Source organism: Ruditapes philippinarum, unplaced genomic scaffold (genome assembly GCF_026571515.1).
Source record: "Ruditapes philippinarum isolate M1 unplaced genomic scaffold, ASM2657151v2 ctg7078_1_1_1_1, whole genome shotgun sequence".
NCBI classification, from domain to species: Eukaryota; Metazoa; Mollusca; class Bivalvia; order Venerida; family Veneridae; genus Ruditapes; species Ruditapes philippinarum.
Window position 1 is genome coordinate 1 of NW_026860995.1, and position 24,666 is coordinate 24,666.

The 24,666-nt window shown below is 31.9% G+C and overlaps 2 protein-coding genes across 3 annotated transcripts; both read right to left on the minus strand.

Annotated features, from left to right (window-relative positions):
* Positions 1 to 216: 216 nt before the first annotated feature.
* On the minus strand, positions 217 to 10,415 carry LOC132714158 (elongation of very long chain fatty acids protein 7-like; the record flags this gene model as incomplete). The annotated part of the gene is given in 6 exon segments (XM_060696939.1): positions 217 to 353; positions 6,613 to 6,718; positions 7,266 to 7,322; positions 8,110 to 8,190; positions 8,701 to 8,888; positions 10,295 to 10,415. Coding segments are annotated over 6 exon segments (624 nt in total), but the record flags the coding sequence as incomplete, so codon positions are not given.
* Positions 10,416 to 15,122: 4,707 nt separating this feature from the next.
* On the minus strand, positions 15,123 to 20,512 carry LOC132714159 (uncharacterized). 2 transcript variants are annotated; one of them, XM_060696940.1, is made up of 5 exons: positions 20,377 to 20,512; positions 18,349 to 18,593; positions 16,772 to 16,898; positions 16,333 to 16,525; positions 15,123 to 15,711 (listed from the first exon to the last, which is right to left on the minus strand). In XM_060696940.1, exons 2-5 carry the CDS (start codon positions 18,536 to 18,538, stop codon positions 15,529 to 15,531), a joined length of 693 nt encoding a protein of 230 aa, XP_060552923.1. In that variant the 5' UTR covers positions 18,539 to 18,593; positions 20,377 to 20,512; the 3' UTR covers positions 15,123 to 15,528. The 2 variants fall into 2 exon arrangements, with proteins under 2 accessions (XP_060552923.1, XP_060552924.1); XM_060696941.1 differs by lacking the exon at positions 20,377 to 20,512 and adding an exon at positions 19,491 to 19,564.
* Positions 20,513 to 24,666: the final 4,154 nt, after the last annotated feature.

Below are 24,666 nucleotides of genomic sequence, written 5' to 3' on the forward strand. Positions count from 1 at the left end.
TGGCTAAAACCTGACCCGTAACGGCTAAAAACCTGACCCGTAATATTCTGTACAGTAATGAGTATAGGGACAGAACAATGACATAAATTATTTTATGTGGGCATAAAATCTATTTTAACTCTTCTATCATCTTATCTTCTAATAAATGTGAATGTGCTAAACTTAGTCACTTCACAATGAAGTTAACTGTAATGTGCAAGGGCACTATAAACTTACCAACTGAAATATTGTTACATATTGCTTCCACCATAGGTACTTTTGATACTTTGGTCCTAATGCCGCCAAACCATAATAAAAATACATGACAACGTGGACACAACAATTTACCAACCCATGGAATGTACCAAAACCCCCTGCAATGTCAATATATGAGCCGTGTCATGACAAAACCACCATACTGCGTTTGCGACCAGCATGGATCCAGACCAACCATTATGTTTGTTTTGTCGTGACACGGCTCATTTATAATGTTATGTACGTGTTATTATGTATTGTACATGTGTAATTACTTAAATAAAACAAGATACCAAAATTATGTTTTTTCTTGAAGTAGAAGTCAGATACAGTTGGATATGGCAAGAACAACACTCCCGCTCGGATAGATTCATTTGCTGACAGTTATACTGACTGTAATGATGTCTAATAGCCAAGATGAAATCATTAACCAGGAAGTGAAAATGAATTTTAGGAAGACTTTGATGACTTTGTCGCCAACAATAAATGATGAATGGGGGGGGGATCCACAGTCAATTGTTTACATAATGACGTAATCATGTGTACACTTAAACAATAGAATGGGTGACACAAATGTTTTAATCCCGCCAAAAAAAAAAAAAATGGATGCCTTTATGAATAAAAAATGGCGCTGAATAACAATAGAAAGCTTAGCACACAAATTAATCCCGCCAAAAAAAAAATGAATGCCTTATTAGATTGAAATAAAAAATGGCGCACTGTTCTTCCATAACAAAAGAAAACGAAACATAATTGTAGGGATCACATAAATATGGTCTAAAGTACACAATAGAAAAATGTTACCATAAAGGATTAACTAATTCGGTCAAAATATACAAAGGAAAACTATAATCAAATTATTGGTTTAAACTATGAAAAGAAAATTAGGACAAAATATTATTAATAAGTCTAGACCAGCTGTGGTCAACTCATCTAATAAGCTACTTTAGTATCTAGTATTTCTTCTTCTTGATATTGTATTTTACTATCATCAGAAAAATGTAAAGTTTAATCAATTGTTTACATAATGACTTAAGAGTGTGTACTTTATAACAATAAAACAGGTAACACTCCAAAAAAGTCAATCTTATACATGTAAATGCAAAATTACATTTATTGTTTTCTTATAATATAATGAGGCCCGTTTTGTCATTTTTCCAAAAATTGACATGTCATATTTTTGCACATGTTGACAAGAAACAAACCTATGCCACTTGTTTTGTATATAATTCTCTTCATTAAAGTTACTACGCATCACATCCAAGTCCAGCAATTCAACCTCTCATTGAAGGCAAGTACTTTCTCTGTGGTTCATACAATGCTTGATCTAATTAATTTACTGTGTATTTCTAAAGCAGTAAATTTGATAAAACTTGATAGTCAGGTGGGATACATACAAAACAAGTTACCTTTTATCTAGAATTCATACCCAATTATTGTTTTCTTATAATATAATGAGGCCTGTTTTGTCAATGGCTTCAACACCTACATGTATCTTTAGAACTCATTAGAGTAAAACAAAACAATAATTGTCAATGAATAATCCTTAATAAGAAAATAAATCTTTCTTTACCAGCTAGTAAATCTTGCTTTTATCATATTTATGGTTTAAACTCTTAACCAGACAATGTGGTTACCTGATAAAACAAACAATCCTTTAAGTATGTATGACCAGTATGACCCCAAATGTAACATATATTTCAACCAGGTAATAAATCCACAAAGGGACGCCTTTCTGTGTCGATGTTTCGGATCAGTTATGAACATTCATTTATTCAATGGAGAAATTTTAAATGATTTGATTTACCACTTTTAAGCGAGGATAGGAATTACAACCTAAAATTATATACATTGTACTGAAACTTTTTTTTATTCACATTCTTATTTTTTATATTTTGATCTAGCAAAGATTAAACATTTTCTGCTGTTAATTGCCAGAACGAAGAAACCAATTAAATCTTACATTTCAACACTGAAGTGATAATGTCATCACCTTGGAATTTGTATAGCAATGAACCGTCAGATTTTTAACATCTGTGAAATTGATGTCAGCGCCAAGATAAACATTGGTCCTTTTTATGACTTGATAACAGAAAGAAACAATAATTAAAAGTTTTTATTTCATGTCAATAAGTAAGCCCTTTGTATACAGGTGTGTCCCTAAATTACTCACTTCTTGTCCACCATTAAAAACGAGTTCTTCCTTATAGTTGCCACAGTATAACTATTTTCCTGACATGCTTGAAGTGGTAATATGGATTTTACTTAATATTCAAAAATATCATCAGAGCAAAAACAGCTATTTGGTGATAGATTTTTATGTCATGTTTTCACATACCCTTGACTAGATTTCTCTCTCCAGATAACTTTTTTTTGCATTTCAACTATATACACCCAGGCGCAACATGGATTAGTTGGACGATTTAAGAAAAGGATATACATAAATTTATAAACAAAATAAAACAAAAATCTAATAATACAGTTTAATTTATTTATTACAGACTGCATTTACAAAAAGAAATATTTAAAATAAAACGCATTTGGCATATGATAAAAAAATGTTCCAATCATAATGTACCACACTAACATTTGTCCTTTTGTCTTTCCCAAATATGAATAAATAATATAAACTTTCACATGTCTTTAATAATTTGTTCATTTATTGATAAAATGTCAGTATTTATCACTACTAGTTTCTTTTTCACTGTCATCATCATCATCATCATCATAATCATCATCATCATCATCATCATCATCATCATCATCATCATCAAATGTTTCTTCAAGTTCTGGTAATGGGTATTTGTCCATAACACGTTCTAACATGAATTTTCTTTTTTTAACAGCATACTGTATAGCTTCATCAGTTTCGAAATTATCTTCCTCTCTCAATCTTTTAACAGTTCCATGATCTTTTTATGTGTAGGATTGCGCTGAAGTGCATACATTTTCCAATAAAATCCAAATAAACTTCTCTGAATGCTTTATGATACACGGAGCGTAATTTTTTCAAAAGCTTTATTTCTTATTTCTTCAAGAGAGCTATCAGGGTCTTCATTACGCATTTTACTGGCTGTTTCATTTAAAACGTCATCTCCTTGTTCATATGTGAGCTCTGTAAAATACTTCCAGATGTCAATATGTTTGTTCTTGTTAACATCATCATATTGTTTGCCATTGTCATTCCCTATAGTAGAAGATTCATCGTCATTATCTTGTTCACTGTCATCGTCTTCTTCGTAATGATGAGATTTGGATCTATTAGGTCTCAACCGATCGAAAATGTTTCTATATAGATAAGGTTTACGATTTGGTTCCTCATCTGATGTATTTCCATCGCTGATATTATTTTCAGACATACTGTTCTTATGTTTGAGATGCGAATGCCTATTTAAATTGTACTTTTTATTGAATTTTTTATAACACAAAAGACATGTGAATACCATTATTTTAAGCGATCAAATGGCAAAATTAATGCCAATTCTCCTTTTTATACTCCCAACTAATTTATTTCGTTTCTCATTTTCTCGTTTTGCTTGCTAAGTGGCTCAATTGGGTGTTCATTAACTCATTTTGCTTGCTCAGTCGCTCATTTTATTTGCTCATTTGCTTATTTTGCTTGCTCATTTGCTCATTTGGTTGCTCTTTTGCTCATTTTGCTTGCTCATTTGCTCATTTCACTTGCTCATTTGCTCATTTGCTTGCTCATTTGCTCATTTCACTTGCTCATTTGCTCATTTAGTTGCTCATTTGCTCATTTGGTTGCTCATTTGCTCATTTTACTTGCTCATTTGCTCATTTGGTTGCTCATTTGCTCATTTTGGTTGCTCATTTGCTCATTTTGGTTGCTCATTTGCTCATTTCACTTGCTCATTTGCTCATTTGGTTGCTCATTTGCTCATTTTGGTTGCTCATTTGCTCATTTTACTTGCTCATTTGCTCATTTGGTTGCTCATTTGCTCATTTTGGTTGCTCATTTGCTCATTTGCTCATTTTGGTTGCTCATTTGCTCATTTTGGTTGCTCATTTGGTTGCTCATTTGCTCATTTTGGTTGCTCATTTGCTCATTTTGGTTGCTCATTTGCTCATTTGGTTGCTCATTTGCTCATTTTGGTTGCTCATTTGCTCTTTTGGTTGCTCATTTGCTCATTTTGGTTGCTCATTTGGTTGGTCATTTGCTCATTTTGGGTGCTCATTTGCTCATTTGGTTGCACATTTGCTCATTTTGTTTGCTAATTTGCTAATTTGGTTGCTCATTTGCTCATTTCACTTGCTCATTTTCTCATTTGGTTGCTCATCTGCTCATTTCATTTGCTCATTTGCTCTTTTTGGTTGCTCATTTGCTCATTTAATTGCTCATTTGCTCATTTGATTGCTCATTTACTCATTTTTCCTTGCTCAGTCGCTCATTTTAGTTGCTCATATGCTCATTTTGGTTGCTCATTTGCTCTTTTTGGAGTGTTACCTGTTTTATTGTTATAAAGTACACACTCTTAAGTCATTATGTAAACAATTGATTAAACTTTACATTTTTTCTGATGATAGTAAAATACAATATCAAGAAGAAGAAATACTAGATACTAAAGTAGCTTATTAGATGAGTTGACCACAGCTGGTCTAGACTTATTAATAATATTTTGTCCTAATTTTCTTTTCATAGTTTAAACCAATAATTTGATTATAGTTTTCCTTTGTATATTTTGACCGAATTAGTTAATCCTTTATGGTAACATTTTTCTATTGTGTACTTTAGACCATATTTATGTGATCCCTACAATTATGTTTCGTTTTCTTTTGTTATGGAAGAACAGTGCGCCATTTTTTATTTCAATCTAATAAGGCATCCATTTTTTTTTTGGCGGGATTAATTTGTGTGCTAAGCTTTCTATTGTTATTCAGCGCCATTTTTTATTCATAAAGGCATCCATTTTTTTTTTTTTTTTTTGGCGGGATTAAAACATTTGTGTCACCCATTCTATTGTTTAAGTGTACACATGATTACGTCATTATGTAAACAATTGACTGTGGATCCCCCCCCCCCATTCATCAAATAAAGCAACTGGCTATAAAATCAGGCATAAATTCGCAAATATCGGCAATTAAAACCAAAGTCGATGAAATGTTAATGAAGCACACTAAGGACACCCCAGAAGAACAAAATATCTAAGTCTTCCGGATTGTTATAAATGACATATTCGCGGCTATAAAGATTCGCGGAATCATGCCGACCGCGAAAAGCGCTAACTTAAAACGCGCGAAATCTTTTCTAGAAATACAGTATAAGGTGAATGACCATTTGTGGCACAAAGGCAAGAGCCACACTCTCTAAAAAGCTAACATTAGCTGAGGCGGCAAAACTCACTGTGAAACCATTGTAGATAAGAAAAAATCAACAGTTGAGTTCATAATAAACTTCCCACCCATGTGCAATTCTAGTGCACTAGAGCTGAACTAGAAGTGCACACGGTGTGCACTAGACCATATGACCAGCCTGGCAAATGAAGGTGACACCTAAATGGTTTATTGGAGTGACAGGGGTCATCCAGTTTGTTTAGCTATTGTAAGAAAAAACTTTGGGGATGTAGGAGGTATTCGTGAAAATGAATATGTAAATTTTAAATCAGCAGTTTTAACATTTTAGATGACATCATGTTAAAACATAAAGATATAAATTATTAAAATATTATATAAATTAATTTTATAACATTATTAACGATTTCAATATTAAAAATTTAATGTTTAAAGGGAAAACTTTTATAATAGGAAAAGTCTTAAATCATGCTGTGTATTTTTCTGAGCGCGACTGTTGGCAAAAGATAAAAATTCAACAAGAGCGTTCCGTAGGTCAGCGCGCTCGACTATTAGATTTGACTTCTGTGACATATCATCAAAGATTGGAAAGTGATTGTTGATTATAATTTGATCCTCTGAAATCCATATAAAAGTCCATAACTCCCATAATAAACCAAACCTTAACACACTTTTTCATGACCTCTGAAACTGTTTTCCCGGGCTTCATTTAGCTGCGTTATCTCGTTATGTGTTATTTTTGGAGATTGCAAAAGATGAAATGACATTAAGTATAGGTTAGTGTTTAATATCATTAAATCGTCATTAACGTCAGATATAAATTCAAATTAAAATACATGCACATCATCCTGTGATTAAAATCTTTATGCTCTTTAGAAATTGGCTTCATTAATATGCCATCGTATTGATTATCCTTTATATACAGCCACAATACATTACCAAAAGAAATCCGATATTTGAACTATATTTGCATTTAAAAGAGATGTGTGTCAACAAAAAAGCAAAATATGACACACATAAAGATGGTATAGGTTAAATCAGGCAAACTACAGTTTTATGTAACTATACCTGGTACAGATTTGACTCCCCACCACCAGAACATTGGCAAACAACCGTGATGAAACACGTGCAGAAATGTCACCTGACTGTTCTTTTTACGTAAGATAAAAAATACCTGTTAAAAATAAAAATTGATGTGTTCACTTAATTGAAGTGACTGAAGAGGCCCGCCAGACGTATTGATCTATAGATTCAGCGTACAACAACAAGCTACATATACATAACTCGACACGACGACGACGGAAGTGAGAGGTACGATGATGAAATTGTTGAAATTCGATAAAATTTCGATTTTCACCATTGACTTTTGACCTTTCACCATCTTGGTTTCGTTATATCGACTTATATTGACTTATTTTGCATTGAAGAAGCAGCAGTGTTATATGTGTCACTGGGTCATGATTAAGTTTCGTGTTTGTTGAAAATTTTATATATGTAACACACATTCAAATCAATGAGAATAATAATTTAATCATATAAGGAAACTATTGGTCCATAAATAAAATCATTTCATCTTAATCCCGAAATATTGTTGCCACATTCACGCAGTCTTCTCATCGCCTTTCTATTTCAAAATAAAATTAACTTTATATTGATAATTTGCAGCGTTGCGTAGGAACAAAATATACTTAAATAATACAAAAAGTGCGTTATGTATATACCGTATCCATCAGCTCTACAAACTTCGCAATGAAAAACAGCCACACTGCCCCTGCCATCTGAAAAATTCCAAGTACAACAATTGATACATACACCGGAAAAATGGGGCCTATAATGGGAGGTCTGTATTACAATTTATGTTCATTATGATTTTAATATTAGGATAAAATTATACAATATGTTTATGAATGTTGTTGACAAGTGTGAAAAATATGATTCGATATTACATAATTTATATAGCATATAATAAATTGTTCTAGAACATATTTTTAGTCATATTAAAATGTTCAGGATATATTTAAAAAGAATATTTTTATGATACATTTCTATTCTTTTTCATCAATATTTTAATACGTATGAAAAAAGTGCCATCAGTAAGCCTTTTCACTTTAAATACCTAACTAATACCATGAATTGTTTAGAGCTATTATTAAAGAAAAACTCGAAATCAATGATACATATGTGATGCAACCCACAATGTGCATGTATCTTACAAAGAGGTTTGGTTCAGTTCTAACATTACCAATATCTCTTATCAGAAGTTACATGACAATAACAAAAAGCCTGAACTGTGGGACTGTCATGAAATAATTATCTTAGGAAAGAGCGATCAAAGTCACAATTAAGAAAGCTTCTTTTCACTCTTGTCTTGGCTGATAAGTGAGGTTACAAGATTTTATCACTTTAAAGGTATTAAAACTAAACATGACATTAAAAAAAAAAATAAATAAAACAACAATTTCATTGATAAAAAATTCCTCTTCCTATATATACGATTACTGTTTAAATTTAATCAAAACATATCAAACATAATATTTTAAACAAATATCATGTAAAATAAATTACCCGTAGAGCGGTTGGTGAATTAGAATAATCCACAGTCTGACAGCCAAAAGAATATTCGTACATCCAGCCTCCTAGCAGAAACTGAAATACATCAACTTTCATGAAACAAACAACAATTACAGTCAAATCTGTCGAAATGACCAGTAAAGGGAAATGTTAGAAGTCAAACCAACTGGGAAGACCTTACACACCTCTGCGCATTGTGTTACTAAAAGCTGCTCGATCAGAACAACTGTTATAATGTGAAATATTATTATAAAATGAAAAGCTGCTGGTCTCTAAAATAAAATGTTTTTACGGAGGCAATCTAAAGTATATTTATAACTGCAAAACGTTTAATTAACATAATATAGACAAAACATAATTGTATTCAGTAAAACACCTAGATTTTTTTATCACAACACTATCAGAAGTATCAGAAGTAGAATATTAAATTTGTATAGGATAAGATATTTTGCGCAGAAAAGTGACGCTATTTTATTAAGTCTTCCGGTTTACGAAGACATAGCTGTCGTCAAGAAATCTCCACCAAACCATTCATTATACATGTTTAACGCTAATCAAAAGTAGGAACAATCAAATAATACCTACCTCGCGGACTATATATGCACAAAATATCATCAATGAGAAGTTGTAAACTACAAGAATATTCTGTAAATGGAACGGCTTTCTTTCTTCCATCCATTTTGGTCCGTAATATACAAACAATAGATAGGCTATCACTATAAGAGTTGGCAGTATTGGGTCACTCATAAAAAGCCAATCTTTTACCCGAGGATCTGAAATTATGCGACATTCATTACCAATACATATATGACAGATAGTATGTAAAAAATTGATATACGATTTTTACAAATTATCCCCGATTTAACAGTTATCATTACTACTGACTGAAAACGTTACCGTGGTGCACGAAGGTTCTACTCAGGTGCTCGATCGCTCGTGCCAGAAAAAAACCACGATAAGGCATCTGACGCCTGACCATTAAAGCTGGAAAGTCATATATGAGCTCTACTGTATTGGTGCGAAGTACACCCACCCATCCCCCCTCCAAAAAAACAACAAAAAACAACAATAACAACAACAAAAGAAAAACAAAAACAACATGCAACAACGAATACAATTAGGTTTATTTAAGCTCACCATAAGTGTGCATCAAGCAAGGAAGGATTTAAATGAAGGAGAATAACACTTATGCGAGGAAACCGATAACGCAAAGATAATACTTAGGAAAAGATAACGATCACGCGAGGATTCTAATCGCGTGAGGATATCACTCACGCCAGTATAGCATTCACTTAAAGGTATACTAGCTATAGCCGTTAAGAAATGATCATTTGTATAAGATATAGAAGTTTGGACCTTGCAAAAAAATTCATATTACATTTGTTATAGGTAAGGAATTACATTTGCTTTATTGCACAACACATAAATTAAGTAACACAGTATCTAAAATGTACAAAAAAACCCCAAAACTTATAACATATCGCCACTTGTGAAATTAGACTGATGGTAAATTAGAATTATCAGTTACCAATCTGCTTCCCGTAAACTCTTACAATAAAGTTGTACCAGCGTACATGTTCGTCATTACAAGAAGGCACGAATTCACATTTTAAGGCACGTTAACCACTTGTCCAACATTCACGTGACAAATTTACAAATTGATGTCTCACTGATACTATATGCCTTATCATACCTTCACTACGTTCACATTAATCTAATTTAATGAATACCATATGTAGTAAGTGTCTTAGGTCATGTTAAATTTTTGAAGATGTAGCCTCATATCTTAGCAACGCAAGTTATACACTATATGTTATATGACGGTGATATTTGAAACATTTTTGTTTCTATCATTTAATGTGATATATCGACAACTGTCTGCTTACTTATATCTACAAATGCATCTCAACCTATCCATTACAGAATTTTTATGTATATGTCAGTGAACTCTATTCGCCCCCCCCCCCCCTTCTAAGTGATCTAAACATCTTAAAGTATCCGTTCACTCACGACATCCTACTAACATTATTAAAACTATACATGTTAACATATAAATTAAATCTGATTGTCTTGCTTGAACATTATAATTTATAATTAACAAATTAGATGATAGTTTAAGTGTAATAAATATGGTACGGTATATAAATAAATGTATACATTTCTTTAAATATTAACTTACCTATATCATGACAAAGATAAGCGTGGAAATTTTGTATGTGAGCAATTAGATCCATCTTGTTTGAAAACTTAGGTTAAATGTAATGTTGTCCTTGGTAACTGATGAATGGTGATGACCTTGTACACACACCAAGGGTCGACCAATAAGTTATCATATGTAAAAACATGTGCAAGTGTTTTACATATTAAGTATATGTGATATTTTAATTATACATAATTCTGTAAATAAAATTTTAAGAAGTTAGAAATGTTTTGACATATGGTACGCTTAAATGCATTTTGTGTTTCAGGTTAAATGTAATGTATATATTTCTTATATTCGCTTAAAGGCACATTATGCCTCAGAAATCCATATTTTTCATCTGCCAAACACGAGTTGAATAATCGATTAAGAACATTTAAATATTCATCAGCTAAAAAAGTAGCGCTGAACATGCAGTGGGATGTCGTAAAGGTTGGAAAATGTAAGCAATGTAGTATTTCAATTTCCATACACAATACTATTTCACTAAATATACCATTTGCCAACAGAGCAAAGTTTATGTATTGGCAATTCAGTATTTTTTTAGAAACTGTGACAAGATACCAAAAATAAAAAGAGTTTATGAGAAATAAGAATTAGCATTTCTGAGGCAAAATGGTCCTTAAATAAATTGTGCTATCATGAATATAAACTTAAATTATAAATAATACTTTAAATTTAATTTTTATTATGATGAACAGCATGAATGATGTATTGCTCTTGTACCATCACCCAGGTTGATCTCCATGAGAAGTACGGCTAAAGTTTGGTATTGCATATACATGTACATTTAAAATACGTCGTATCAATAATTTCTAACAGATTGAGTTTTTTTTAATATAGAAATCTATATATATACATGTATAACCACGCTTTATATTTCTTTAAATATCAAATCACCACGTGGGTGGATTTTCTCGAGTCTGTATCTTGTGAGGCGGAAAGACGACTGGGTTATGTAGCATGTGTAAATTAACATGATAAACAAAATTTCAAGTCAAGTCAAGTTAAAGTATTTATTAACATATACATGTTTTTCGCCACACATAATTGGCAAGTAGATTATAAATAGCAATATAATATTGAAAAGTATGAAGATATATAATTCAAGTTTGATTTTCATTATAAATAAAATGAATATCTTAAAATTATACGATACCAAACAAACAAACAAACAAACAAAATTTAAAAATTAGAAAGAAAGAAAAAAAGGAACAAAATAGTTCAAAATACTTCAGTTCACTTCAGTTTAGTGGTAAAAGTATAAAAACATAACCACGGTGTGAAGCTGACTTATATACATGTATAGAGTATCTCCACAGTATATAAACCAGTCTACTTCCTGTACCCGCAAGAAAGATACACGTTAAAATATAAAGCCTCCCAAGAAGGGTACAGTACAGTGATCGGAAGTAACATGTGGTTGTTCTCGCAAGACAGGGTACATATTAAATTGTATGGGCTCGCAAGACAGGGTACAGTTACTTCGTTAATATACTGTGATCTCAGTTTATCCTTCACCACAGTGACGAGTGAGTACTTTTCTTATTTTGTGACTAATTTCTTCATGGTGTATTGTTGAAATAGATCACAAGTATCATATTACTATCAAAGTCACATTGTCATAAAGTCATGTTACATGTTTAATTTCTTTACCACTACAACAGAAATTAATTTATTTTGTCAATAATGGACAGTTGAAAAAAAATGAGCCACGTGCTTTTCAATCGTGTATAAACTGATCAACTCCTCATTTTATTAAAAAGTTTCATTTTGCAGATTTTTTTAGTTGCCTTACCTAATTTGCTTTGACTGCTTATTCTGATATAACGTAATACATAGAATTTGTATAGGTCTATTTTATACACTGTAAAAAACAATAAAGTTTATTGGTCAATATGCCACTGATCATATATCAATGTCGATCTGTACTTGTTGTTTGACATTTAGTAATGCATTAATGTATTATTTTCGTCGATGTTTTTTTACAATGATAATAACAGTATTTTTGTAAAATAAATTGCAGTACACGAGTTACTAAGTAATGTTGTTCCTCGAGTTATTTGTATTTAGGGAACGAGATAAAAAAAAAGAGAAGCTTAATTTTAAAGAAAGTTTTGCACTTGTAACCTCTGCAGTATATGCGACCGTTCAATGTTTACAGTAAATATAAGAAAAAAAAAACAACTAAATATATAGGATAGGACATAAAATAACAGTTAAACGACTACGCAGTGTTGTAATGTTGTCCTGTTATATACCTTTGAGATAATTGATTCCATTATTTTCTTTGTTATATTTACTGCTTAATTAAGCCGGTGCAAATGTGCTTGAGAGAAGCCGCACAGTGTTTTAGCACTCTGAACATGCATTAAGTTCATTAGGTTTACCCGACAGATTCATTGCAACATAGATTGATATAAACATCTACACTAAAATTTGTTTTCAATGCTTTTGATGGATTTCTCTTCCAGCAGATTTAATAAAAAAGAAGAAAAAAATCTGGTTGAATTTACTGGTTACTTTCAATACGGATCATTTATAAGATCGCATGTGTTGCCTCCCTTGTTATGACAATTGACGTTGCGGCTATGTTTGTGTGGGGTACCGTAAGCTATATTAATGATTAATGTTTTACATAATGTTATTTTTTTGTCTTTCTGCAGCATTTTTTATGATGCATAGGCATCAGATTTTCAGTTCCCATGTCAAACAATCATTTTATTTAGTTCCTCCTAAGACATACGCCTTCTTCAGTGTATTGTCAGATGATATTTATGTCGTAATCAAATTTTGACAGAAGAAAGTAACTATTTAGATTGAACCATGTCAGTCACAAGTGTCCATCAAACAAGAATTAGAGGATTTTGTGGTACAAGTATAAATTCATCGGTTGAGAATTGACAACTATGAGGACAAAGATCAACAATTACGGACAGGCAGAAACAGTACGTATTTATTAAATTATAGCGCAGATATAAATTCATGAGTTATAGAGAACGAGAACATAAGAAATTTTGTAAGGTAAACATTAGGCCAACTACAAAGACTGTACATAGCGTCTTATGGTGAATTATGTATATTTCCACTCTATATTAAACGACATGTTAAAATGGTTATATATTTTCTGATGATTTATATCGTCAATACTAAAGGCAGTTTCACGTGATCAAATAAAACGTTTGGTGCTGAAAGGAATGCCTCATATATACGCGATATCATTCAGTCATCTGGGTTATATCTCGAATCTGTAAATATAAATGTTTTTGTTCCAGTTTTAAGTTGTATGCTTACAGATACATATATGTATATAAATAATTGGAGAACGGGGTTACAGATGTCAAGTTTTTTTTAATTTCGGGTGATAAAAATACGTTTGAGCAGTCAAGTTTGAGTCTTTTAGAAAGTACAAAATATCGAAAAACAATTGCTGTATTATGTCTCGCTGTCGACATTACTGCATTCCGCGCGATGAACGAAAATGAACACTATGTGGCGATATTGAAGACGAATTTCAAGTACTTTTAAACTGCACAGCTTATGTTGACTTATAAATATAATTTATTACTACAAAGCAGTGATAAGAATTTAAAAATATAATGACTCTGTATTGTCACAAAGCATTTTCTATTGTAATAATATACATATTTTCCTCGATCTGCATTTGTTTTTCATGTAATGTTTCTTTTCATTGTTTAACAACGATGAGCTTGTATTGCTTTAAGTCAAATAATTAGTTTTATAGAACTATAAAAGAAGTACATTCCAAATCCTAAAAATCATTTGGTATACATTGATCAGCTCCTTTCAAATCTTATTTTCTGAATTGTGACATTCATATGGTTTTTTTTCTTCTCCGGGTTGATTTTAACAATAATACGCTATATCAGCTTGCAGGATCCTTGGATTCGATCAGCAGCAATCTCACAACTAAATTTAAATGTTTTAATTAGAACTTTGTTTTTTTTTTTGCATTCAATTAGCTCAGCTTAACATAAAACTTTTATATGTGTTTATAGAAATCATAAACAAATCCAGCTCCGTAGTGTTAGTGCTGAATAAAAAGACACTAAAAATATTGAAAACGAATGCACTATAAGAAAATATGAATAATCTCATTGTGAATTTAACATACGGTGCGCTAGATGTTGGTAATGCTTTGATGGTCATGCGTAGAGTACGGTGTAATGTTATAGAAAAAAGTGGCATCAACCACCTTAAGCTGTATTAATTTGAGAACTGTGCGTGCTCAAGGAACTCCCTCTAAAGTTTGTTTCACCTTGTTCTTTTCAGTTGTTGTTTAACGCAAAACAACATTGTTTTCTTTCTTGGCACGATTTCAAATCTTTTTATGACAGTATGTATAAAAGGATCCAGGTCTCCATTAATGTAATATGTGTGTCACATGCTAGAGTCTGGTATTTGAACAGACACATGCTGAAAGGTCGTTATTTGAGAAAAAGAAGAAGTCGCTAAAAATGGAACCTTTGGGGTTATTTTATCCACAATCGTATTTCTGCGCAACACATGTGTTACAACTTCATCAATCAAATCAGGTTATTTATTTGTTGTTTATTCGAAATCCTATCTCGTTTTCTAATATCTTTTAAAATAAAATTTAATTACATCTGTTACAAACAGAATTCATCTGTTGATAAAATCGTTCCGTTTAAACAGGGGCTTTACAATGAATTGAATGTTTTTGGCTAGGAGACCTGATCCTATGGACGGGGAAAGAAATGCCAGAGAGTTGGTTTAATAAAGGCCTAAATTCATGTTTAGTTTGAGATTAGAAATTGTACACGAATAATATTCTCTCATATTTATTAAAATATTGTGGGAAGAAAATAGACACAGCCTAGGCATGACTTAATTAAGAAATATTATGACCTTTTTTTTTACTTAATAAATTTTTCTTTTCATGATCTTTTGATCTTTTGAAATAGATTCTCAAAAGAGAAGTAATTCGTTTGTAAATTTATATATAAAAACAGAATGTTGACAGTATAGTACGTTGAGCTACAATTCCTCTAATTAGTGTTGTATTTGCTACCAGTTATATACAGTCAGTTATATCGTTGAAAGTATCTACCTTATGTACGCCAAGTTTATTTGAGAACTGTCAAAAAGTCAAACGATGTGTGAGAAATATGATCTAAAATTATACAAATCATCATGAACTTTCTCTTAATCAATTGTTCACTTATTCTCCACTACAGCAATGAGAAAAAATCGACTTCTCCTTTCATACTAGCTTGGTAAACAACAAGTGCTTCATCTTTATCAACTGTTCCTTCTTTGTATACATTGTTCACCATGTTCTCATACAGCTTGTAACCTTTATAGTCCGGGTCAAAATCTTCCTTTATCCACTTGGTATATACACCAAAATGACCCTTGAAATAAAATAAAAGTACTGTAAAATTAAAATAGAAAGACCTTGTCGGTGTAAGAGATATTGTTAGGCAATATTGACCTGAGACTCATTACATAAATTTTCGGGAGGTTTTTCGTTAGTTTCCGTATTTTTTTTATGAGTTACGCTCAGTACTACACGATGGCTTAGTGGGCACATAGCTGCAAATTCGAATCTTGGACAAAGTTTTGAAAAAATATTATAAAGAAAAATTATGCAAGAAAACGTAAATTTGTTTCGAACCAACAAACTGAAAGTCTTTCACCTTCTCACCGACGAGGCTAGTAAGGCAAGTGTTATGCTGGTAATTCTAAGTTATACATATACCGTTGTAAAATACATTGTTTTAAAAGTCGTAAGATTTACTTCGAAATCCGATAATTACCGACAGAAGTCATTGAATATCTAAATGTCCCAACCAAAATATATACGTCGGTATACTTATATTGATACTTTTTATGATCACTGACAGTTTTAATATCATTTTACTGCAGCAATACATGAATATTCAATTTATTCATTTTTTTTCCAAATAGTTAATCAATAAAATAGCTTTAGCTTGAATTTCTGTTTGTATTTGTAGCACTTATTATTTACTTACAAAATCGGCATCGATCTGATCACCAAGCCATGGCCATAGTTTAACACATGGTATCATGGCAACAACCAGATATATTGGGTCCTTCGTATTTACAACATCCTTGAGGTGGTTGACATAATTCTGACATCCTGTTCCCAATATAATCCCTCTAGGATCAGCGATATGCCATTTCTTGAAAAGATCTAGATACAGACTGGAATAGAAGATACCTGTAGATTTAAAATCGTCTGATTATTCATAAAATTCAAAAGATCAATAATTGAACAGCGATTGTGTTAATAGTTAATAGAATAAAATAAATGAATTCACGATTTAAAATTACCTGTTATTATTTAACTGAACCGGAAATCAAATCGAGTAAAGACATCTTTAAACATCAAGACCTATCTAGTTTTTTAAAATACATTGTACATTACTGCTATATTAAATTTCAACAAACCTCTCATAACTGTTTGCTTTTTCTTGTAAAAACTGTTTTAGATCTGGATCGATCGTCTTACCCACGGCGACATCAATGAATTCTTTTGACATATACATATAAACGGCATCCTGGATCATATATGCACCTTTCAACAACAAAGAAATCGTTAAATATTACGGTCAAAGGATGATAAATTAAAGTTATATTTGTGTAATAATTTCGCCTGTCAGTTTCAGAGATTATGCAAATTTAATTTCAATGCACTGCATAAGATACTTCAACGATATTCTTGCAACAATCAATCCTAGGGGGTGGGGGGCAGGGTCGAACATATTATAATTTTGCTGAGTAATTGAATAAATTAAATAATATTGTTTTGAAAAATTTCTTTTTCTTATTGCAGTATGAGGTATAAAATTACGGCAAGACTGGAATTCTGAAATTTCCGAACAATTACATCAATAGATCATTGCATTCTTTTAGAGTAGATTCATGCATTTAATTACATACCATTTATTTTGGTAAGTGGGACCATTTCTTTAGATAAGTTTCAGCGTATCGATAAAGACAAGAATTGTCCTCCACGCTTCTCAGTGCTTGATAAGCATAGAAAACAGGGCAAAACATGATTAGCAGGCCAGCATGCCTTTGATAGTCAAACAAATATGTTTTATGTCAAGTGATACTCTTAAACGGTTCTTGATAAAAAAGCAAATAGTCTAAGTCAAAAAAGGAAAAGAAAAATGGCTTTCAGGATAACCTGCCCCTTAGAAATACAGCGGACAATTTCTCCAAATCAAAAGTGAACATCTAATACATTTGAGAAATGTACCTTTACAAGAATTTTAATCGAGAAATTCATATTCAAATACATCTTCTTAAAAATCAATTCTAATTAAAAAAATGATCAAGTATTCCAAGTTTGAAGTGGTTATCTTGACATTTTTTTTACGAAATTGACTTCAGAAGATAACAAAAATTAATAAAAAAAGCAAAAAATCTTTTAGGATTACTTGCCCTTCTGCAATACTATGAACATGTATACTGTATCAAGTTTGAAGTAAATAACTTTGATAGTTTCCGAGAAAATGAATATTAACAAAATTGTCAACAGGGCTTAAAGCTAAGTTGAAAAAGGCTTATAACTTTTCAATAAATAATTTTAGGATTGTCCGTTTGATTTTGGCTTCCTTTTATGACAATAAACACGTGTACCAAGTTTGAAGTGAAAAGTTTTTATAGTGTTCGAGGAAGTAGACCATAACGAAATGGTTAAAAGGTCTTTGCCGTGTCCTGTTTTTGTTTGGGGTCCGCCTGGGCTCCTTGCCACTGGTTCTTGTTGCTGGGTCGTATGGGGGTTGCGTTCGTTGAACGCCGCCTTTCCTTGTTGATCTTGTTTATCATATTTTAACCAAACACCGTAGCTAACGCAGACGCCAACGAGAGGGTCATAACAATAATTCTACTTTTCTTCTTCCTGAAAGCGGAACTTTCAAGCAAATAGTGACTTTTGCAAGCACTTTAGATTATTAATATCATTTCAAACAATTACATGTATATATAAAGTGTGAAAATGAAAAAAAAAACATTTATACCAAAGTCAGATGGATTTAAAGAAACATTTTTCAGCCCTTGCACAAATGCGGAATTCAATGCCGCCTGTTGGAAACTTTTTGACTCGTTCCAAAGGTAATCAGCAATGTCGTCACTTGCTTTTACTGTTTCCATTTGAAGACTGGCAACAACAAACACTAACTTGAAGAAACACCTTGTGACAAACATCATTAACTTTTTTTATGATCAACGCAGAATCGGATGATCTGTAACAATTTTGTTCGACCTGTCAGGAATAGAAAGACATAAAATACATGCGGATGAAAAATGAATCAGTGATCCATAGGTTACTAAAATAATTATTATCAGTTCATGAACAGAACAGTTTATTTAACTTGTACAAATGCAATAAAGACAAAAAAGATAGAAAAAAAAAACAACAACAAAAACACACACACTCACAAAACAACAACAACTACAAAAAAAAATACAAATCAATATAATACAGATCAACAGAGCAATGTTTAATGTTGTTCGAATAAAGAATAGTTTTCTCCAAGAGGGAACATAATAATAACGGTACTCTGAATTTTGTCATTATTCTTTATAAACTAAAGACTTATGTCATTGTTTTCAAAGGGTCACAATTCTTCGCTAGGGTCATTTTTCTTCTAGTGGGGAGGTTATATATTTTCAAAAATAATGACCGGGGTGAATAGGGGTGGTATTATTCTACTGGGGGTTAGTTACTTGGATTCGTTTTGTATATCAGAGAATCAAGAAGTACAAGCAACGGTGTAGCTTTGCGTCTGTTGAGGATACTTAGAGCAACACATGTTACTTGGAAACAACAGTCGATGAAAATAAAAGTCATATCACCGTATCATGCGTTCAAGCATGGTCCTCGATCGTACATTATTCTATAACCATGCACTAAAAATTAAGACCTATTTCCTTAGTAAATATATATAACTCACAGACACAGTATGTATCCAGCTCATCAGGGCTTGTTGATATAGCCAAGTTCTGATGATAATAACAGACTCGGAGTCTTGAGAATAGTGAAAATATCGTAAATTTTTCTACTTTTGTCTTTTATTCACGTTTATTTAATCAAGTGAGAATCAACTGAAATCCCTTATTAGAAATCGATCAAATATATACACGTAATATCAAAACGTACATGTATATGAATATTTTATTAGTGATTTATCATACGAGCAGCATCGCACTGACAATTTGAAACAGCGTCTGACTTTGCCCCGACATACTATAAAAATATAAAACAAATAATTATTAATCGTTTGACGTTATATATATAAGAGGTTTCAACGTCACAAGTACATCCATCCACGAAGTCGCCCAAGAAAGAAAGAGCAAAATGAAAAGTGCAAAACACACAAAAAATATTAAAAAAGAACGATGAACGAAAATGATAGAGGTGAGAGCAGATGCTCTTTAATTTGCGTCGATCCATCCCCAGTGAAGTATAAATACAATATCATACTTATTTGCAAAAGTCGGATCTTGGCGGAAGCTGGACAGCATGTCAAGTAGCACAATTATAACACAGAGCAAAGTATCTTAAATGTAAATCTTTGATTTTATAGAATGTAAACTATTGAAGAAGCATTTTTTTCATGACATGCAAGATAATTGTTTACAGTTTTAATGTGTGACATACCATCTACTGTAATGTGTTAAGAAGTAGAATCCGAAACGACAAATGGACAGAGGTATGTCTGTAAACATAAATTTCCTTTTTCAATGTGAGTGATCTCGTGTTATTTGTTGATCACTTCTAATGCCAGTGCCGATGACTTTAAAATTATAGAAATACTTTTAGACTTTATGTCCTAGAATATTTGTATGATAATAAAGAACCCATAGAACCAGTACTTTGGCTATTTCCCTATCATAAAAGGTAGACAAACGCAATTTTATACTTTTTACCCTGTTAATGTCACTTATATTCAAGGAAAATAAACTTAGCCATGAAAATATTTAATACAAAAAGGCTATAAATACGCCCCTAACGAGACATAAAAACATTAATTCAATTCACTTACCTGTTTCTTATGTATCTGCAATCAGCCCTCAAATGGAAATGCAGTATTTGCAGGTACACTGTATTTATACGTTGTTAGCAGAGACGCAAGTATAATCATCACTATCTTAGATTTAATTTTGTTGATTTATAATAATGTATAGAATGTCTAACAAAACGCTATAGTGTATGTCATTGTTTTCAAAGCAAAAAGGTTTCAAATAATTCCTTCCTGTGATAGCTTACAGGTGGTTTAATGAGCGATTTATGTGTGCTTTAATATTCTCAATATACTCAATCGCTATTCTAGTTTCTCACGAACAAAGTAAGATTACTTAATTAAATATATTTTTGTTCTTCAATGAAAGACTTGTGTGGGAACATTAGCTAATAGTGCATTAAAATTTATTTTACGCTAAGAACCATTAAACATTATTGTTATATTTTTATTGTGTAATAGATAGGATTGCACTTGTTTATCTACGTATACAATTATTGAATTTAATGCTGTTTCAGTTAATTTCAATGCTTATTTTAGACAAACGTGTATTTTATCATGTTTTCACGGACCTTATATGTATGATTTGTTTGGGAAATTAAGAGGCTATATGTCTTGTGAAGGGGTATGCTACTGTTGCTATGCAAAACTGACCGGAAGAAGTATTTTCTGGCGCATGTACAATCTGCCTCAAGCTCTACACAGAAATGTAGTTGACGTTCATAGACAATGGTGCGAAAGTTGACAGTACAAAGAATCAAAATAATAGCATATCTTTTGTTTTGAATTTCAATTTTAAAAGAAAGGCTTGGGAAGGGTTTAATGTAATGTTGTTAGAACGTGTTGCTAAACTCATATGGTTTTGTGTTATGGTTCTATTTTGTGTGTATATTTGCACGTATATAGGCAAAACTAAAAAAGCATTTTTATTATACGATCTATTCAAGATTGAAGTAACAGCCACATGCGACTTGAACACATTTCAGTTTATACCTTTTGATATGGAACGCCGTGACTGTCTTATGCTATCAATATTTTTGCTATCTTCTGAAATGATGATATTATTTTGTCATTTAAGCATAATAACATGTGCAATGTACATCATATCTTGTCTACAGACAATGCTGACTTGTTCAAACAGCATGTTAACTTGTCAAATAATCATTATAACTTGTGCAAACAACATGTTAACTTGTCAAAATATCATGATGATTTGTGCAAACGACACGTTAACTTGTCAAAATTTCATGATGATATGTGCAAACAGCATGTTAACTTGTCGAATTATCGTGATGACATGCTCATAATACCTTAACAAGTTAAGATGTGTTTTGCACAAGTCATCACGATTCTTTGACAAATTAACATGTTGTTTGCACAAGTCATCATGATAATTTGACAAGTTAACATGGCATTTGCACAAGTCATCATGATACATTGACAAGTTAGAATGGAGTTTGCACAAGTCATCACGATACCTTGACAAGTTAACACGCTGTTTGCACATGTCATCATGAAATTTTGACAAGTTAACATGTCGCTTTCACAAGTCACCATGATACTTGGACAAGTTAGCATGTTGTTTGCACATGTTATCACGATGATTTGACAAGTTAACATGCTGTATGCACATGTCATAACGATAATTCGACAAGTTAACATGCTGTTTACACATGTCATCATCAAAATTTGACAAGTTAGCATGGCATTTGTACAAGTTAGCATGATACTTTGACAAGTTAACAGTACGTTTTGACATGTCAGCATGATACAACATAACATGTCATTTGCACAAGTCATAACGATTCTTTGACAAGTTCACATGTTGTCTTCACAAGTCATCATGGTAATTTGACATAATAACATGCTGTTTGCACAAGTCATTATGATATTTTGACAAGTTAACATGCTGTTTGCACATGTCATCACGATAATTCGACAAGTTAACTTGTCGTTTGCACAAGTCATCATTATACTTTGACAAGTTAACATGGCGTTTGCACAAGTCATCATGACATTTTGACAAGTTAGCATGCTGTTTGCACATGTCATCACAATAATTCGACAAGTTAACATGTCGTTTGCACAAGTCATCACTACATTTTGAAAAGTTACCACGTCATTTGCACAAGTCATCATTATAATTTGACAAGTTAACATGTTGTTTGTACAAGTCATCACGATACTTTGACAAGTTAGCATGCTGTCTGCACATGTCATCATCAAAATTTGACAAGTTAACATGCTGTTTGTACAAGTCAGCATGTTCCTTTGACAAGACATGATGTAAATTGCACATGTTAACACGCTCAAACGACAAAATAATATCATCGTATCACAAGATAACAAAAACATTGATTACATAAGACAGTCTCGGCGTTCCATATTTTGATGTTTATTTCGTTTGTATATTTCTAATCCAGTGTTGTAGCCGACGATATTACACATTTGTAATAGTTATCTTCCAATCAGTTTGTACAGTTCTGGTAATATTCTAAATTTTCATTTGCGCCAATTATATAAATGGTATTATAGCTGATCAAAAGTTTCATTAAGCAAATTTCCATTGCAGTATGGAAAAAAATATTAATGAAAGTCCTTTTTTATGCGAATTCATGTTGATTACTCGTAGATCATAATTGATAATTAAGAAAAACAAATCTCAGTCTTAACATCTTTTATTTATTTATTTATTTATTTATTATTCTTTTGGTGGTGTTGGTGGAGTACATGTATTACGCTCAGCATCGTTTTATCCTGAATTTTAAAACAAATGCTTGTTGATCATTTTTATCATATTTTGCTACAGTCGACTCTCGTTATCTCGAAGTCATTGGGACCGTCCAAAAAATATCGAGATAACGAAATGTCGAGATAAACATATTAGGGTTAGATCAAGGCGAAACTGATTTTTACATAAGACATGTGCATACCTTATGTCAAATAAACTATAGTATCCCAATGTCTTGTTTTCATAGGCCTAGTCAATATTTAACAAAGTAACATAAGCGGATGTTTACCAGCGGAAATACGGGTGTCTGTGTTAAAAACACATAGTGAGGTTTACTCAATAATACACCAATATAGTGAATAGGATATCGGATATGGTTGACCCGGATATCTTCCCGGGTTATTTATCGGGTCTTTCTCGAGATTGTTCCAACGCTGATTGATTTGGTGATGATGTTGTGAAACAATATTGCAACGGTAGCGTTTCTATACTTTCACTATTTCATTTACATTTAAAGTCATAATGAATTGATACAGTTTTCGAATATTTAAAAAGAATGTAAAATTCACTCATTTTGGACATAACTCAATCAACACGCTAAATAGATTAACTTTTATAAAAACAGCTAAACTTGTTACAAACATAATCGTCATTATGACGCGCGCTATTAATTGGGCAATTATCGTCTAGATTGCGTTTTTCACACGTCTGAAAGGAAAAGACGAAGTCGAGATAAACAAAGGATAATAGTGTGAAAATAACTGTTGGGGCTGAAATTTTACATCGAGATACTGAAAATATCGAAATAAAAATATCGAGATAAACAAATATTTCCAATATAGATAAAGAAGGAAGAAAATCGGGACTTTCAAAATTTTATCGAGATAACGAAATATCGAGAAAAGCGATGTCGAGATTACGATAGTTGACTGTATATGCTTTGCTTAAGTCATTGTAATTTATTGTTTGACAATAGACATGTTTATAATGACATTAAGTAGGCTGTTTGATAAGAATTGAAATATGTGAAAGAAAGGGAGGTAAATCCATTATAGTTAAACATTTAGTTACTTACAGTTATTTCGCAGCGCTGCCTCATTATCTATTCTAAGCTATCTAAGGTAAAATATGTTGTTTTTTGCCCCAACTTTACTTCAGTTGATAATCGTTAAAATTTTCACTCCTGTAAATTATGCAAATTCAAGTAAATATCTACATCGTTAAAATGTTCTTAGAGTTCCTTATATACAAATGTACAATTATTTCATTGCCATGTTCTTCAAGTTCAAGCGCATTTAAGTTCACTATGAGCTTTTAAATTCAGCATATTTCTTTATATAAATAAAAAATAAAAGAAAGCAAATATTGACCATATCATTAAAAAAAGTGTGTTGGGGGAAGGGGGGCGGGTGGTGGGCAAATGTTTAATTATAATTTTATTTCACTGAATGCCCGAAAATATACTATATTTTAATTCAGGAAAAAATATATATCAAATTATCATACCCTAAGGTGTCCATTGAACATCAATTTAAGAGACAATCCGAAATTAAGACCATTAGTAAGACCATTTTTCTTCATTT